This window comes from Somniosus microcephalus, unplaced genomic scaffold (genome assembly GCF_052327205.1).
Source record: "Somniosus microcephalus isolate GS21.2 unplaced genomic scaffold, FLI_Smic_1.0 scaffold4, whole genome shotgun sequence".
Classification (NCBI taxonomy): domain Eukaryota; kingdom Metazoa; phylum Chordata; class Chondrichthyes; order Squaliformes; family Somniosidae; genus Somniosus; species Somniosus microcephalus.
In genome coordinates this window covers 1,323,111-1,340,872 of record NW_028225191.1, presented here as the reverse complement: position 1 = coordinate 1,340,872, position 17,762 = coordinate 1,323,111, and the positions used below count along the sequence as shown (strand labels likewise).

The window sequence follows — 17,762 nt, the reverse complement described above, 5'->3', positions numbered from 1 at the left end:
GATGATCAGCCATGATCGCATTGAATGGCGGAGCAGGCTCGAGGGGCCGAATGGCCTACTCCTGCTCCTATCTTCTATGTTTCTATCTCTTATGCGGGACCTTATCGAAAGCCTTTTGAAAGTCCAAATACACCACATGCACTGGTTCTCCCTTATCTATTTTACCAGTTACATCCTCAAAAACTTCCAGTAGATTAGTCAAGCACGATTTACCTTTTGTAAATCTATGTTGACTTTGTCCGATCCGGTCACTGTTTTCCAAGTACTCTGCTATTACGTCTTTTATAATGGACTCTAGCATTTTCCCCACTACCGATGTCAGGCTTACTGGTCTATAATTCCCCGTTTTCTCTCTACCACCTTTTTTGAATAGTGGGGCAACATTAGCTACCTGCCAATCCATGGGTACTGTTCCAGGGTCTATCGAATTTTGGAAGATGACCAGCAATGCACCTACTATTTCTAGGGCCACTTCCTTAAGTACCCTAAGATGTAGATTATCTTCTATGTTTCTATGTATTCAATCTTTCCTTGTAGCTGAAATTCTCTAGTCCTGGCAACATCCTCGTAAATCTCCCGTCTCGAGCAGTCACATCTTTCCTGCAATGGGGCGAGCAGAACTGCATGCAGCACTCTAGCCGGTGGCCTAATTGGTGTTTTGTTCAGTTCAAGCAGAACCTCCCTGCTCTTACATGATAGAGAGAGAGGCACTGTCCCTTTAAATACCTGGGGGGCACCCATTCCCCTTTAAATGGCCAAGCAATTTTTATTGTTGAAAAGGGGCCGCAGTCCCCTTTGACTCACACCCCCACCCTCTCACCCACCACAAATACTCACAAGAGAGAGAGAGAGGAGGGAGAATGCTGGTCTTTGTCCCTTTAAAAGTGTCTGCCCACCAAAATGTTCACAGCACCAGGACTCTTTGTTCTGGATAAAAGTCGAAAAGAGAAAAGGTTCACTTATTTTTAAATGTATGCAATTGATGAATAGCCTTGCAATAAAGGTAATGCAAAGGAATAAACACTCACAAGGTGAGTTTTTTTTCCTTCCTCCCGCGCCGCCATTGCTTGGAGGACCGTCAGCCAACCCGGTCCTCCCAGCGTTTTCCACGCTTCTGATTGGCGGGCGCCTAACGTCAATCACCCCCCTCCTATTACGCGCTGACACATGCACGCAACGCCTAGGTGTCGGTTGGATCGGCGCACGCAGCCCATCGAGGTCCCGCCCCGCTCCCGCGCCGCCATTGTTTGGAGGACCGTCAGCCCGCCTGGTCCTCCCAGCGTTTTCCGCGCTGCTGATTGGCGGACGTCTCGCGTCCATCAAAATCTCCGCTTACGCGCTGACGCATGCACGCAACACCAAGGGGTCGGTTGGATCGGCGCACGCCACCGCAAGGTAAAAAAAAGACACCCCACACAAATGAGGAAAACCAAAAATAATAATAATCGCACTTTAGAGGGGAGGAGGTTGGGGGAATTAATGAGTGTTTTCAATTTGTTTCGCAAAATAAAATACTTGAAAACCTTCCCAACGGTGCGAGGCGGGCTGCGCATGCGCTCCAGCCAGCCTTTGACTCCCCCACGTGGGACCGGGGCCGGACACGCCCACCTGCCTTCCCCTGCACCAATCACAGCGCGGGCAGGCACAACAGTGCGCCTGCGCGGGGCCTCTGGAGAGCAACCGGAAGGCCGGGCCCGGGGAAGAGGCGGAATCAGCGGCCGGGGTAAAGTCAAGTGTTGGGGAATCGATTTAAATCGAGGTGAGGTGGGGGAGCGGAGAGCGAGATTATAAAGTAAAATACGAGAAAAACCAAACTTGAGAGTCGGGCGGGATCTCCGCGGATGCCGAACGGAGCGGATTGAACCGCGCGGGCTGGCGGAGTGAGCCGGAGCAATGTGATTCTGTCTGACGGGAGCGCTGACCAATAGGAAGAGTAGCCATGGTGTGGAGATGCCGGAGTTGGACTGGGGTGGACAAATGTAAGAAATCACACAACACCAGGTTATAGTCCAACAGCTTTATTTGAAATCACAAGCTTTCGGAACGCTGCTCCTTCTTCAGGTGAAGAAGGAGCAGCGCTCCGAAAGCTTGTGATTTCAAATAAAGCTGTTGGACTATAACCTGGTGTTGTGTGATTTCTTACAATAGGAAGAGGGCTGAGCTGGGAGGACTGAACTGGGCGGCCTGGTCCTCCAACCAATGGCGGCGCAGCAAGGGGGCGGGGCGGGGCGTCCTCTCCAGCTCAGGTGCGCTGGGGCCGATTGTGACGCGCTGTCCCCAGGTGAGAGCAGCTCAGTCAGCACAGAGCTGGGGCTGGAATCTGGGAGAGGGGCCGCAGGCAGCGGGCCTGGCAAAGGGGCACAAGCTTCACAATACAAGCTTCTTTCAAATGTACAATTGTTTCCTACACACAGCCTGGGTCACTCTGCAAAAAAAACTGTTTAACAATTCATCATAACTCCCCAGTTTTAGGAGAGGCGTAGAGTGCAAAAAGCAAGGAAGTTATGATGAAACTGTGTAAAAGACTGGAGTCAGCTGTGGTTCAGTGGATAGCAGAGTCAGAAGGTTGTGGGTTCAAATCCCGCTCCAGGGACTTTAGCATATAAAGCGAGGCTGACACTCCAGTGCGGTGCTGAGGGAGCGCCGCACTGTTGGAGGGGCAGTACTGAGGGAGCGCTGCACTGTCGGAGGGGCAGTACTGAGGGAGCACCGCACTGTCGGAGGGGCAGTGCTGAGGGAGCGCCGCACTGTCGGAGGAGCAGTGCTGAGTAGCACGGAGTCCAGTTCTACGGAGTACTGCTTCTACAGAGTACTTAACTCGGAGATTGGGTGAGTGAGCGAATTCGATGAGGTGGGGGTAAGAGGTGCTGCTTGATACGTAAAAAAAATAAACAACCAGAATTTAATTAGGACTGTGGGCTAAGTTACAGTAAAGATCTAAAGCATATAACTATGTAGTAAATTAAAGAAGGTTATTACCTAATTTAAAAACTATTAATAGACAGTTGGGTATTTCATAACTTGAAAACCTAATTAGTTAAATAAAATAGAATAGAGATGGCAGGGCAGGTGATGTGTTGCAGCTGTAGCATGTGGGAGCTGGTGGAACCCAGTGTGATCCACAGCAACCACATAGAGTCATAGAGGCACAGGAGACCATTCGGCCCATCGAGTCCGTGCCAGCTCTCTGTAGAGCAATCCAGTCAGTCCCATTCCCCCGCTCTATCCCTGTAGCCCTGCAAGTTTATTTCCCTCAAGTGCCTATCCAGTCTCCCCTTGAAAACATTGAGTGTCTCCACTTCTACCACTTCCGTCGGCAGTGAGTTCCAGGTTGTAGTGTCCGTGTGTAGATAAAGACACTGAAGACAGGAGTTGGTTCATAGGTATTTACTAACCAAGTCTTGGGGGGGGGTTTCTAAAGGATATACACAATACACAGGCTTATATAGCCCAAGTGGCAATTACCGGCATTATGCACACCTGGGGCTCTTAAAGGCACATACACCATAATTGCTCTTAAAGGCACATACACCACACAGGTCTTCACTAGTGGCTGTGTAAAAAAGTTTTTCCTCACATCCCCCCTGTATTTCTTGCCCAAGACCTTAAATCTGTGTCCCCTAGTCCTTGTAGCGTCAACTAGTGGGAACAGCCTTTCCCCGTCTAGCCTATCCAAACCTGTCATAATCCTGTACATCTCTGTCAAATCAGCCCTCAACCTCCTTTGCTCTAATGAAAACAAATCCAGCTTCTCCAACCTGTCCTTGTAGCTAAGATCCCCCATCCCCGGAACCATTCTGGTAAATCTCCTCTGCACCCTCTCAAGGGTCTTCACATCCTTCCTAAAGTGTGGTGACTAGAAGTGTCTGCAGCTCGAGGAACTTCGGCTCAGAGTTGATGAGCTGGAGTCCGAGCTTCGGACACTGCGATACATCAGGGAGGGAGAAAGTTACCTGGACACTTTGATCCAGGAGGCAGTCACACCCCTTAGGTTAAATCCTTCAGATTTGGTCTGTGGTCAGGGACAGGAGGCTGTGACTACGAGTGAGGCAGGTATGGGGATTCAGAAGGAAGCATTGGAGGAGCCTCAGCCCTTGCACTTGTCTAACAGGTACGAGGTTCTTGCAGCCTGTGTGGACGAGAGCAGGGACTGCAGTGACGAGGAGCAAACTGACACAGCACCGTCGTACAGGGGGCCATTCAAGTTGGGGGAGTAAAAAGGAATGTAGTAGTGGTAGGGGACAGTATAGTTAGGGGGATAGATACTGTTCTCTGTAGCCGAGAGCGAGAGTCCCGAAGGCTATGTTGCCTGCCCGGTGCCAGGGTTAAGGACATCTCCTCTGGGCTGGAGAGGAACTTGGAGTGGGAGGGGAAGGATCCAGTTGTCGTGGTCCACACAGGTACCAATGACATAGGTCGGGCTAAGAAAGAGGTTGTACTGAGGGAGTGCGAGCAGCTCGGGGCTAAATTAAAAAGCAGAACCACAAAGTAATCTCTGGATTACTACGTGAGCCACGAGCAAATTGGCATAGGGTCAATAAGATCAGAGAGTTGAATGTGTGGCTCAAGGATTGGTGTGGGAGAAATGGGTTTCAATTCATGGGGCACTGGCACCAGTACTGGGGAAAGAGGGAGCTGTTCCGTTGGGACGGGCTTCACTTGAAGCGTGCGGGGACCAGTGTCCTGGCGAATCGAATAACTAGGGCTGTAGGTAGGGCTTTAAACTAAATAGTGGGGGCGGGTTCAGGTGGGGTGGAACCTAGAAAGTTAAAGAGAAAGGACAAGGCAATAGTGCAGGGTAGCGATAGGGGTAATGATAACCAGAGTGTGACAGAAAGGGACAGAGCGTACAAACATAAGAGTGCACCAGCAAATAAGGTCAGAGCAGGAAAAATGGTAAAAAGACAAAATTAAAGGCTCTTTATCTGAATGCATGCAGCATTCGTAACAAGATAGATGAGTTGATGGCACAAATAGAAATAAATGGTTATAATCTGATCGCCATTACAAAGACGTGGTTACAAGGTGACCAAGGCTGGGAACTGAATATTCAGGAGTATTTGACATTTCGGAAGGATAGGCAGAAAGGGAAAGGAGGTGGGGTAGCTCTGTTAATAAAGGATGAGATCAGTTCAATAATGAGAAATGATCTTGGCTCGGAAGATCAAGATGTAGAATCAGTTTGGGTGGAGATCAGAAATAATAAGGGAAAGAAGTCACTGGTGGGAGTGGTCTATAGGCCCCCCTAACACTAGCTACACTGTGGGACAAAGTATAAATCAAGAAATAATGGGGGCTTGTAAGAAAGGTACTGCAATAATTGTGGGCGATTTTAATCTTCGAATCAAATTGGCAAAGGTAGCCTTGAGGATGAGTTCATAGAGTGTATTCAGGACAAATTCTTGGAACAATATGTTGTGGAACCCACCAGGGAACAGGCTATTTTAGATCTGGTAATGTGTAATGAGACAGGATTAATTAATGATCTCATAGTAAAGGATCCTCTAGGGAACCTGCTCAACATGATCGAATTTCACATTCAGTTTGAGGGTGAGAAACTTGAGTCTGAAACTAGTGTCTTAAACTTAAATAAAGGCAATTACAAGGGTATGGAGACAGAGTTGGCTAAAGTGGACTGGGAAAATAGATTAATTCAATTCAATTCAATTTTATTTGTCATATATGCAGCAGACGTGTGTACTGCACAATGAAATGTTGATTTTTACGAGTCCTCCCAACATTGGAATAAATATGGCATAACAATGATAAAAATACTAATAGAAATACAATAATAATAAATAAAAATAAATTATTCGTTCATGAGTCTTATGGCCTGGGGGTAGAAGCTGTTTCGAAACCTGTTGGTACGAGACCGTATGCTTCGGTATCTCTTACCGGACGGGAGCAGGGCGAAGAGGTTGTGGCTGGGGTGGCTCGCGTCTTTGATGATTCTCAGGGCCTTCCCCCGGCACCTCTCGGGGTAGATGTCCTGCACAGCAGGTAGTTTAATTCCTATAGTATGTTGTGCAGCTTTCACCACCACCTGTAGAGCCTTGCGGTCTGTGGCGGTGCAGTTGCCATACCAGGTAGTGATGCAGCCGGACAGGATACTCTCGATGGTGCACCGGTAGAAGTTGGTGAGAATCTGGGGGGCCATTCCAAATTTCTTCAGTCTCCTGAGGAAGAACAGGCGTTGGCATGCCTTCTTCGTTACGACGTCGATGTGATGGGACCACGTTAAGTCCTCCGTAATGAATACACCCAGGAATTTGAAGCTGCTGACCCTCTCCACCTCAGCCCCTTCGATGTAGATTGGGGTGTGTCCCTCGCCCTGCCACTTCCTGTAGTCCACGATCATCTCCTTTGTTTTGCTGATGTTGAGGGAGAGGTTGTTGTACTTGCACCATTCTGCTAGAGCTCTTACCTCCTCCCTGTAGCCTGTCTCGTCGCCATCTGTGATCAGGCCTACAACGGTAGTGTCATCAGCAAACTTGATGATGGAGTTGGAGTTGTGCGTGGCCACGCAATCGTGAGTAAACAGGGAGTACAGAAGGGGGCTGAGCACACAACCCTGGGGAGCTCCCGTGTTCAGGATCAGTGTTGAGGAGGTGTTACTGCCTATTTTCACCACCTGGGGTCTGCCCGTCAGGAAGTCCAGGATCCAGTCGCATAGGGAGGTGTTAAGTCCTAGCTCACTGAGCTTATTGACAAGCTTGGAGGGGATAATGGTATTGAATGCTGAACTATAATCAATGAACAACATTCTCACATAGGTGTTCCTCTTATCCAGGTGTGATAAGGCAGTGTGCAGTACAGTGGCGATGGCATCATCCCTAGATCTGTTTGGGCGGTAGGCAAATTGGAGTGGGTCCAGTGTGTCAGGTAGTAAGGAGTTGATGTGGGTTTTGACCAGCCTCTCAAAGCACTTCATGATGACAGAAGTGAGTGCTATGGGGCAGTAGTCGTTTAAACAGGTAACTTGTTTTTTTGGGGACTGGAATAACCAATGTCATCTTGAAGCAGGTGGGGACTACAGACTGGTACAGTGAACGGTTGAATATATCCATAAACACGGCTGCCAGCTGGTCAGCGCATGCTCTAAGGACACGCCCAGGGATTCCATCTGGACCGGGTGCTTTGTGGATGTTCACTCTCTTAAAAGTCTTGCTCACGTCAGCCACGGAGATTAAAAGGTAAGACGGTAGATAAGCAGTGGCAGACATTTAAGGAGATATTTCATAACTCTCAGCAAAGATATATTCCAATGAGAAGGATGAACTAAGGAAGTTAAGGAGGTTATCAAATTGAAGGAAAAGGCATACAATGTTGTGAAGATTAGTGGTAGGCCAGAAGATTGGGAGATTTTAAAAAACTTGGAAAGGATGACAAAAAATAATAGAGAGAGAAGATGAATTATGAGAGTAAACTGGCAAGAAATATAAAAACAGACAGTAAGAGCTTCTACAAGTATATAAAAAGGAAGAGAGTAGCTAAAGTAAACGTTGGTCCCTTAGAGGATGAGACTAGGGAATTAATAATGGGAAACAAGGAAATGGCAGAGACGTTGAACAAATATTTTGTATCTGCCTTCATGGGACAAGACACTAAAAGCATCCCAATAATAGTGGAAAATCAAGGGGCAAAAGGGAGGGAGGAACTTAAAACTATCACTAGAGAAAAAGTACTAGGCAAACTAATGGGACTACAGGCTGACAAGTCCCCTGGACCTGATGGCCTGCATCCTAGGTTGATTCCTGGGATGAAGGGGTTGTCTTATGAGGAAAGGTTGAGCAGGTTGGGCCTATACTCATTGGAGTTTCGAAGAATGAGAGGGGATCTTATTGAAACATGCAAGATTCTGAGGGGGCTTAACAGGGTGGATGCTGAGAGCCCAGCACGTGAGTGCAAAAGACAAGGCTGAAGCGTTTGCAACCATCTTCAGCCAGAAGTGCCGAGTGGATGATCCATGTCGGCCTCCTCCTGCAGTCCCCACCATCACAGAAGCCAGTCTTTAGCCAATTCGATTCACTCCACGTGATATCAAGAAACGGCTGAGCGCACTGGATTCAGCTGTTGTGGAGTATTTTAAACCAACCCTCGACACAAGGTTTTAGATCGATAGTCAAGTTGTCTTTATTGCACCGGTGGGGAAACAGTCTGCTCTGTCTTAGCCAGACCTTTCCAAATTGGTACAGCAAACACGACATTTTTATACATTACAACACACGTCAAAATTCATTGCTGCCACCTGATTGGACCTTGGCCCGCATGCATCTTCACCGATTGGTTGCCTATGCTGCGTTACATTAAAGTACCGCCTTTATTATTGGCCGTTATCCCCAAGCTTTTGTTTCACCTATGACCTTTGTTTATGCCAGATGGGTCTCATTGTACTTCTGACTCATTGTCCTCCTTTCCTGCCTCTCTCTGTCCTCCTTTCCTGCCTCTCGAGGCCTCTTTTACTTCCAACTCATTGTTTTACTTTCCTGCCAGAACAGAACTTACATCCTCTTAGGACTCTTATGGTTCCATGTCCGGCAATGTTATCTCCACTGCCAATTCAGCAACTTAGAAAAAGCTTACTACTGCAAAGAATGGTCTTTATTACACTAGTCAGTGAAACTGCCAGCGATGTCAGTTTAACTCTTTCCCCACTACACAGACACACACACACATACAGTCAGACAGACACACAGATACTCACAAAAATACAGTCAGACACACAGATTTTTTCTGCATGAACTTTTATTATGAATTTCAAAGACTTTAAGAAAAAGGTGGGAGTGGTGGGCGGAGGGCTCTTAAAGGGACAGGGACTCTCCTTTTCAATGTGATTTTCATTAAAGGGTCCGAGTCCCTCCTTGCCTGTGGAGGACCAATTTTAAAAGGACAGCGTCTCGAAATCAGGTGCTGTCTGCGTGTGAACCACCTCCTCCCAATTTCCTGCCAAGCGATCCCTGCGGGCACCACTCCACTCTAGGAGTGGCTCCTAGAATCAGACAGCACAGAAGGAGGCCATTCAGCCCATTGTGCCTGTGCCGGCTCTTTGAAAGAGCTCTCCATTTAGTCCCACTCCCCCTGCTCTTTCCCCATAGCCCTGAAAATGTTTCCCCTTCAAGTATTTATCCAATTCCCCAGTGAACGTTATTATTGACTCTGCTTCCACCGCCCTTTCAGGCAGCGCATTCCAGGTCACAACAACTCGCTGCGTCAATAAAATTCTCCTCACCTCGCTTCTGGTTCTTTTGTCAATGACCTTAAATCTGTGTCCTCTAGTTACCGACCCTCCTGCCACTGGAAACAGTTTCTCCTTATAAGCTACAGCTATATAAAGCCCTGGTTAGACCCCAGAGAGTGATAGAGTCATAATGGCACAGAAGGAGGCCATTCAGCCCATCGAGTCCGTGCCGGCTCTCTAGAGCAATCCAGTCAGTCCCACTCCCCCGCTCTATCCCCGTAGCCCTGCAAGTTTATTTCCCTCAAGTGCCTATCCAGACTCCCCTTGAAAACATTGAGTGTCTCCGCTTCCACCACTTCCGTCGGCAGCGAGTTCCAGGTCCTCACCACTCGCTGCATAAAAATATTTTTCCTCGCGTCCAACCTGTATCTCTTGCCCAAAACCTTAAATCTGTGTCCCCTAGTCCTTGTACCATCAACTAGTGGGAACAGCCTTTCCCCGTCTAGCCTATCCAAACCCGTCATAATCTTGTACACCTCTATCAAATCACCCCTCAACTTCCTTTGCTCTAATAAAAACAAATCCAGCTTCTCCAACCTGTCCTTGTAGCTAAGATCCCCCATCCCCAGAACCATTCTGGTAAATCTCCTCTGCACCCTCTCAAGGGCCCTCACATCCTTCCTAAAGTGTGGTGACCAGAACTGGACGCAATACTCCAGTTGTGGCCTAACCAGCGCTTTATAAAGGTTCAGCATAACTTCTCTACTTTTGTACTCAATACCTCTATTTATGAAGCCCAAGATCCCATATGCTTTGTTAACCACTCTCTCAATATGTCCCGCCACCTTCAGGGACCTACGCACAGTAACTCCCAGGAACTCCCTGGAGCACTGTGTACAGTTCTGGGCACCGCACCTCAGAAAGGATATACTGGCCTTGGAAGGAGTGCAGCACAGATTCACCAGAATGTTACCCGGGCTCCAAGGGTTAGATTATGAGGGAGAGATTACATAAACTAGGCTTGTGTTCCCTGGAATCTAGAAGGTTAAGGAGTGATTGAGGATTTTAGGATTTTGAAAGGAATTGGTAGAGTAGATAGAGAGAAACTTTTTCCGCCAGTGGGGCAGTCGAGGACAAGGACATCACCTTAAAATCAGAGCCAGGCCATTCAGGAGAGAAGTTGGGAAACACTTCTTCACACAAAGGGTGGTAGAAGTGTGGAACCCTCTCCCACAGAAAGCAGTCGATGCCAGCTCAATTAATCATTTTAAATCCCAGAGCGATAGATTCTTGCTAGACAAGGGAGCAAAGGGATATGGAGCCAAGGCAGGTGGGTGGAGTTAAGACACAGATCGGCCATGATCTCATTGAATGGTGGAACAGGCTGGAGGGGCTGAATGGCCTCCTCCTGTTCCCATGCTCCTATTTACTCTTTCAAAACCCTTCCTGTTTTGAACACCTCTATTAAATCTCCGCTGCACCTTCTCTGCTCCAAGGAGAACAATCCCAGCTTCTCCAGTCTCTCCACGTAACTGAAATCCTCTGTGTATTTGTCGTGGGGCAGCAGGCTATAGCAAACAGCTTTCTTAAGAACATAAGAAATAGGAGCAGGAGCAGGCCATTCGGCCCTTTGAGCCTGCTCCGCCATTCAATAAGATCATGGCTGATCTTCTACCTCATCTCCACCTTCCCGCCCGATCCCCATATCCCTTGATTCCCCATGAGTCCAAAAATCTATCGATCTCAGCCTTGATTATACTCAATGACTGAGCCTCCACAGCCCTCTGGGGCAGAGAATTCCAAAGATTCACCACCCTCTGAGTGAAGAAATTTCTCCTCATCTCAGTCCTAAATGGCCGACCCCTTATTCTGAGACTGTGACCCCTGGTTCTAGACTCCCCAGCCAGGGGAAACAGTCTCTCAGCATCTACCCTGTCAAACCTTGTAAGAATTTTAGGTGTTTCAATGAGATCACTTCTCATTCTTCAAAATTCATGGGAATATAGGCCCAGTCTACTCAATCTCTCCTCATAGGACAATCCCCCCATCCCAGGAATCAGTCTGGTGAACCTTTGTTGCTCTCCCTCTAAGGCAAGTATATCGTTCCTTAGGTAAGGAGACCAAAACTGTACACAATACTCCAGGTGTGGTCTCACCAAGGCCCTATATAATTGCGGTAAGACTTTACTCTTATACTCCAATCCTTTTGTAATAAAGACTAACGTACCATTTGCTTTCCTAATTGCTTGCTGCACCTGCGTGTTAAGATGAGAAATGATAAAGGCAAGAAGTCACTTGTGGGAGTGGTGTACAGGCCCCCTGACAGTAACCACACGGTAGGATGGAGTATAAAGGAAGAAATAATGGGAGCTTGTCAGAAAGGTATGGCAATAATCATGGGGGATTTTAATCTACATATAGACTGGAAAAATCAGATGGGCAAAGGTAGCCTAGATGAGGAGTTCATAGAATCTTTTTGGGATAGTTTCTTAGAACAGCACGTTCTGGAGCCAACCAGAGAGCAGGCTATACTAGACCTGGTATTGTGCAATGAGATAGGATTAATTAATGACCTCATAGTGAAGGCGCCTGTAGGTAGCAGCGATCATAATATGATTGAATTTTACATTCAGTTTGAGGGAGAGACGAGTGGGTCCAAGACTAGTATTTTAAACTTAAATAAGGGCAATTATGAGGGCATGAAAGCAGAGCTAGCTAAAGTGAACAGGCAAATTAGGTTAAGGGAGAGGTCAATAGAGTTGCAGTGGCAGACATTTAAGGGGATATTTCAGAATACACAGAATAGATACATTCCAACGAGAAAGAAAAATTCCAAGGGGAGGACCCACCATCCGTGGTTAACTAAAAAAGTTAAAGATAGTATCAAACTTAAAGAAAAAGCATATAATTGTGCAAAGATGGCTGGCAGGTCAGAAGATTGGACAGAATATAAAAAACAGCAAAGAATGACTATAAGATTAATGAGAGAAAAATGAGAGTACCAGAGAAAGCTAGCTAGAAATATAAAAACTGATAGTAAGAGTTCCTATAGATATTTAAAAAAGAAAAGCGTTAACAAAGTGAGCATTGGTCCTATAGAAAGTGAGTCTGGGGAATTAATAATGGAAAATAAGGAGATGGCAGTTGAATTGAACAGGTATTTTGCATCGGTCTTCACTATAGAGGATTCAAGTAACATCCCAGAAATAACTGTAAATCAGGAAATGGAAGGGAGGGAGGAACTGAAGAAAATTACAATCACCAGGGAAGTGGCCCTAGAAATAGTAGATGCATTGCTGATCATCTTCCAACATTCGATAGACTCTGGAACAGTACCCATGGATTGGAGGGTAGCTAATTTTACCCCACTATTCAAAAAAGGTGGTAGAGAGAAAACGGGGAATTACAGACCGGTAAGCTAGACATCGGTAGTGGGGAAAATGCTAGAATCCATTATAAAAGATGTAATAGAGCACTTGGAAAACAGTGACAGGATTGGACAAAGTCAACATAGATTTACAAAAGGTAAATCGTGCTTGACTAATCTACTGGAATTTTTTGAGGATGTAACTGCTAAAATAGATAAGGGAGAACCAGTGGATGTGGTGTATTTGGACTTTCAGAAGGCTTTCGATAAGGTCCCACATAAGAGATTAGCATGCTAAATTAAGGCACATGGGATTGGGGGCAAGGTATTGAATTGGATAGAGAACTGGTTGGCAGACAGAAAGCAGAGTTGGAATAAATGGCTCTTTTTCCGAGTGGCAGGCAGTGACTAGTGGGGTACCGAAGGGATCGGTCCTTGGACCCCAGCTATTCACAATATATATTAATGATCTAGACGAGGGAACTAGATGTGATATCTCCAAGTTTGCAGATGAGACAAAGCTGGGTGGGCGTGTGTGCTGTGAGGAGGATGCCGAGAAACTCCAGTATGATTTGGACAAGTTGGGTGATTGGGCAGAAGCATGGCAGATGCAATATAACGTGGATAAATGTGAGGTTATCCACTTTGGTGTCAAAAACAGGAAGGCAGATTATTATCTGAATGGTAATAGATTGGGAGAAGGGGAAGTGCAACGAGACCTGGGTGTCCTTGTGCACCAGTTGCTGAAGGTAAGCATGCAGGTGCAGCAGGCGGTTAAGAAGGCAAATGGTATGTTGGCCTTCGTAGCGAGAGGGTTCGAGTACAGGAACAAGGATGTCTTGCTGCAGTTGTACAGGGCCTTGGTGAGACCACACCTTGAGTACTGTGTGCAGTTTTGGTCACCTTATCTGAGGAAGGATGTTCTTGCCATGGAGGGAGTGCAGCGAAGATTCACCAGACTGATACTTGGGATGGCAGGAATGACGTATGAGGAGAGGTTGGGTCGATTGGGCTTGTACTCGCTGGAGTTTAGAAGAATGAGAGGGGAACTCATTGAAACTTATAAAATTCTAACAGGACTAGACAGACTAGATGCGGGAAGGACGTTCCCGATGGCCGTAGATTCCAGAACCAGGGGTCACAGTCTAAGGATAAGGGGTAAGCCATTTAGGACAGAGATGAGGAGGAATTTCTTCACCCAGAGAGTGGTGAACCTGTGGAATTCTCTACCACAGAGGGCGGTGGAGGACAGTTCATTAAATATATTCAAGAAGGAGTTGGATATATTTCTTAAGGCTAAAGGGATCAAGGGATATGGGGAGAAGGCAGGGACCGGGTACTGAATTTGGATGATCAGCCATGATCTCATTGAATGGTGGAGCAGGCTCGAGGGGCCGAATGGCCTACTCCTGCTCCTATCTTCTATGTTTCCCTCACTGATCGTGGCTCTTCACCAACACCGACTTTACAAAGAAAGCCCCGTGCGGCAGCCTGGAGCTCGGGCCCAGCGCGCAGGCGCGGGGGAGGATGATTGACAGGGGCCCAGGGTGTGTGCTGAGCATGCGCGGTGTGGGCCGGGCGCCTGTGGAGCAGGAGAGGGCGGGGCCATGGGGTGCATGCGGGGGGTCAGCCACAACTCAGTGCGGCGGCCGGAGCGCTTTCTGGAGCGCGGGGGCTTGTGGGGATTGCAGCCGCCATTACTGTTAATCCTTTCAACCAACCTGTGCAGCAGCTGGGGCCTGAAATGCAGCTTCACTGTCCCTGGGCTGGGAAAGGGGGACATGAGACAACATTCTCCCTCTTACCCCTTTCTACACTCCTTTTACTGGGTTTTAGAAGTGGAGCATTTACAGACAGGAAGCTCAAACCAAACATCACAAGATTTGACAGAGTCGCTCGATTCATCAGGACCTGAATATCATCGGCCTTTGCACATGGAAGGAGAGAGCAGCGATCGCAGCACTGACAAACCGCTCACGTGTTCCGTGTGTGGACTCGCCTTCAGCCGATCGCCTGACCTGGCGAGACACATGCACCGTCACACCGGGGAGAAACCGGGTAAAGGTGGGGACGGCGGGAAGAGATTCAGTTCCCCGTCTACATCAGAAATTCATCGGCGCAATCACACTGGGGACAGTCCATTCACCTGCTCCATGTGTGGGAAGGGATTTGTTTATTCATCCCACCTGCTGACACACCAGCTTGTTCACTCTGATGAGAAACCATTTAAATGTTCTGACTGCGGGAAGAGCTTCAAATACTCCAGGGTCCTGAAGCAACACCAGCTTGTTCACACCGATGAGAGACCGTTTACATGTTCTGACTGCGGGAAGAGCTTCAAATGCCCTGGGCATCTGAAGGATCACCAGCTTGTTCACACCGATGGGAAACCGTTTACATGTTCCGACTGTGGGAAGAGTTTTAAAAGCTCCGGGGTTCTGACCAGACACCAGCGAGTTCACACTGGGGAGAGGCCATTTCCCTGCTCTGTGTGTGGGAAGGGATTCTCTGATTCATCTACCCTGCTGACACACCAGCTTGTTCACACTGATGAGAGAGTGTTTAAATGTTCTGTGTGTGAAAAGAGTTTCAAAAGCTCCAGTGCCCTGAAGCGACACCATCTTGTTCACAATGATGTGAAACCATTTAAATGTTCTGACTGTGGGAAGAGCTTTAAATGCTCCGGGGCTCTGACCAGACACCAGCTTGTTCACACTGATGTGAAACCATTTAAATGTTCTGACTGTGGGGAGAGCTTTAAAAGCCCCGGGGTTCTGACCAGACACCAGCGAGTTCACACCGGGGAGAGGCCATTTCCCTGCTCTGTGTGTGGGAAGCGATTCTCTAATTCATCCAACTTGCTGAGACACCAGCTTGTTCACACTGATGAGAGAGTGTTTACATGTTCTGACTGTGGGAAGAGCTTTAAATGCTCCAATCACCTGCTGAGACACCAGCAAGTTCAGACTGTTCTGTAGCGCAGGGCCCTGTAGACAGCTGGGGTGACATGAACGTGGAATGGATGAATGTTTTATAAATTCTTGTACTATTGTTTAATCTTTCAATCTGTTGTGCTGATGATTCCCTTGATTTGACTTAATGTTATTTTTGTTTTTCTCCTTATCACAGGCAATTGCCTATTAAAAGTCAACCATCTCAACCAATAAAACCTGCAACATAACACAAAAAGTTTAAAGGAAACTTAAATTAAATTAAAATTCTATTTTCGGTGGTGATGATGCACGCCAGTCCCTCCGGTACCCACCAGTCACGGAAGGCCTCGAGCGCGCCGGTGGACTGTTCATGTTATTACATTGAATGTACAGCACAGAAACAGGCCATTCGGCCCAACTGGTCCATGCCGGGGTTTATGCTCCACACGAGCCTCCTCCGACATATCCTCCTATGTTTATCTGGCTTCTCCTTAAATACATCTATACCATTGGTCTCAACTACTCCTTGTGGGAGCGAGTTCCCCATTCTCATCACTCTCTGGGTAAAGAAGTTTCTCCTAAATTCCCTCCTGGATTTATCAGTGACTATTATATTTATGGCCCCATAAATATGATGAGATTCTGTTAAGCTGCCCAGTATGTTGTTGTACTTTGTCTTTTTCTGATGAATGAAACATTACTGAGCCCCTGTACCCGTGTTATGGGATGAAGTGCCAGACAAGTGAAGGCACAACGTCTGGGTGTGAATCTGATAACCTCACGGACCGTATAGGTGTGATAACCAGACGGGCTTGTGGTTATAGTCTGGTCACAGATGGACTAAATTCCCTGAATTAGCAGGAGTTCAGGAGGCGGCCAACAGACGGGTCCAAACAGTCCCATTTCCTGAGCGGTAACCAAGCTTGTGTATAAGAACAGGCCACTTAAGCCGTTGTCAGTTGGAACAGACTCGAGAAGATTGCGCGTCAATCCACTGTACTTCTATTCTCCAGATTGAGGGAATTATCACCCGATCTGTGTTATGCAGCGCTCTTAATAAAGGCTGGAGAGACAATTTGTGTTTTTGTGAGCTTGATTATCTGGTATCCGAAACCCTGGGACTCCCGATCATTAGAGTCAACCTCAGTGTGTGGAAAGGGATTCCCTGGTGTATCCCACCCGCTGACACACCAGAGTGTCCACAGTGTGACTGCGGTGGGTCGATTCCACTGTTTCCGATGCCTTTAATCACATCCAGGACTGAACCATGTTAATTCAGGCAACTGGGGCTTGTTAATGTTAAAACCCCAATAACGGGGCTGGATTTAAAGATTATTCCCTGTTCTCTCAGTACTAGCGTGCAGAGAGAAGCTGATGTTATAGAATCATAGAGCACAGTAGGATGCCTTTCGGCCCATCGTGCTGGTGCCAGCTCTCTGAAAGAGCGATGCAATTAGTCCCACTGCCCTGCTCTTTCCCCACAGCCCTGCAAATTTCTGCTTTTAGTATATATCCAATTCCCTTTTGAAAGTTACTATTGAATCTGCTTCCACCTCCCATTCAGGCAGTGCATTCCAGATCATCACAATTCGCTGTGTAAAAAAAGTCTCCTCATTTCCTTTCTCGATTCTTTTGCCAATGATCTGAAATCTGTGTCCTCTCGTTACCGACCCTCCTGCCAGTGACAACAGCTTCTCCTTCTTTGCTCGATCAAAACCTCTCATAATTTTGAGCACCTCGATCACAGCTCCACTTAACCGTCTCTGCTCCAAGTTACATTGCCAACGTTTTGTGAATTGTTGCTGTGATCGAGGTGCTGGATGTCCGTGCCTGGGGAATGGGACATTCTATCCTCGTGAGCGCCGAGTGTCAGCATCCAGCAATCTCTGGTCAGGGACTGTCTTTTTAAACTGCCTCACCTGAGCTTTTTGACTCCCTGATTTCATTATGAAACATTTCAGAGTTTTTGCAGAGTGACCAAGGCTGAACAGATAAATGTGAGGTATTACATTTTCGTAGGAAGAATGGGGCGGTCACTTATCACTTGGAGGGTGCGAGTCTAGGTGGGGTAGAGGAACAAAGGGATCTCGGAGTACAAATACACAAATTACTAAAAGTTGCGACACAGGTTAGCAAGGCCATAAAAAAAGCAAACCAAGCACTAGGGTTTATTTCTCGAGGGATAGAATTGAAAAGTAGTGAAGTTATGCTAAACCTGTATCGAACCTTGGTTAGACCACACTTGGAGTACTGCGTACAGTTCTGGTCACCATATTATAAAAAG

The 17,762-nt window shown here is 47.2% G+C and overlaps 1 protein-coding gene across 1 annotated transcript; it reads left to right on the top strand.

Moving 5' to 3' along the window:
• The first annotated feature begins 1,615 nt into the window (after positions 1-1,615).
• Positions 1,616-15,523, top strand: LOC147084041 (uncharacterized). Its single transcript, XM_085979940.1, has 3 exons — positions 1,616-1,759; positions 7,024-7,193; positions 14,382-15,523. The coding sequence occupies exon 3, from the start codon at positions 14,480-14,482 to the stop codon at positions 15,521-15,523; it is 1,044 nt and encodes a 347-aa protein (XP_085836066.1). The 5' UTR covers positions 1,616-1,759; positions 7,024-7,193; positions 14,382-14,479.
• Positions 15,524-17,762: the final 2,239 nt, after the last annotated feature.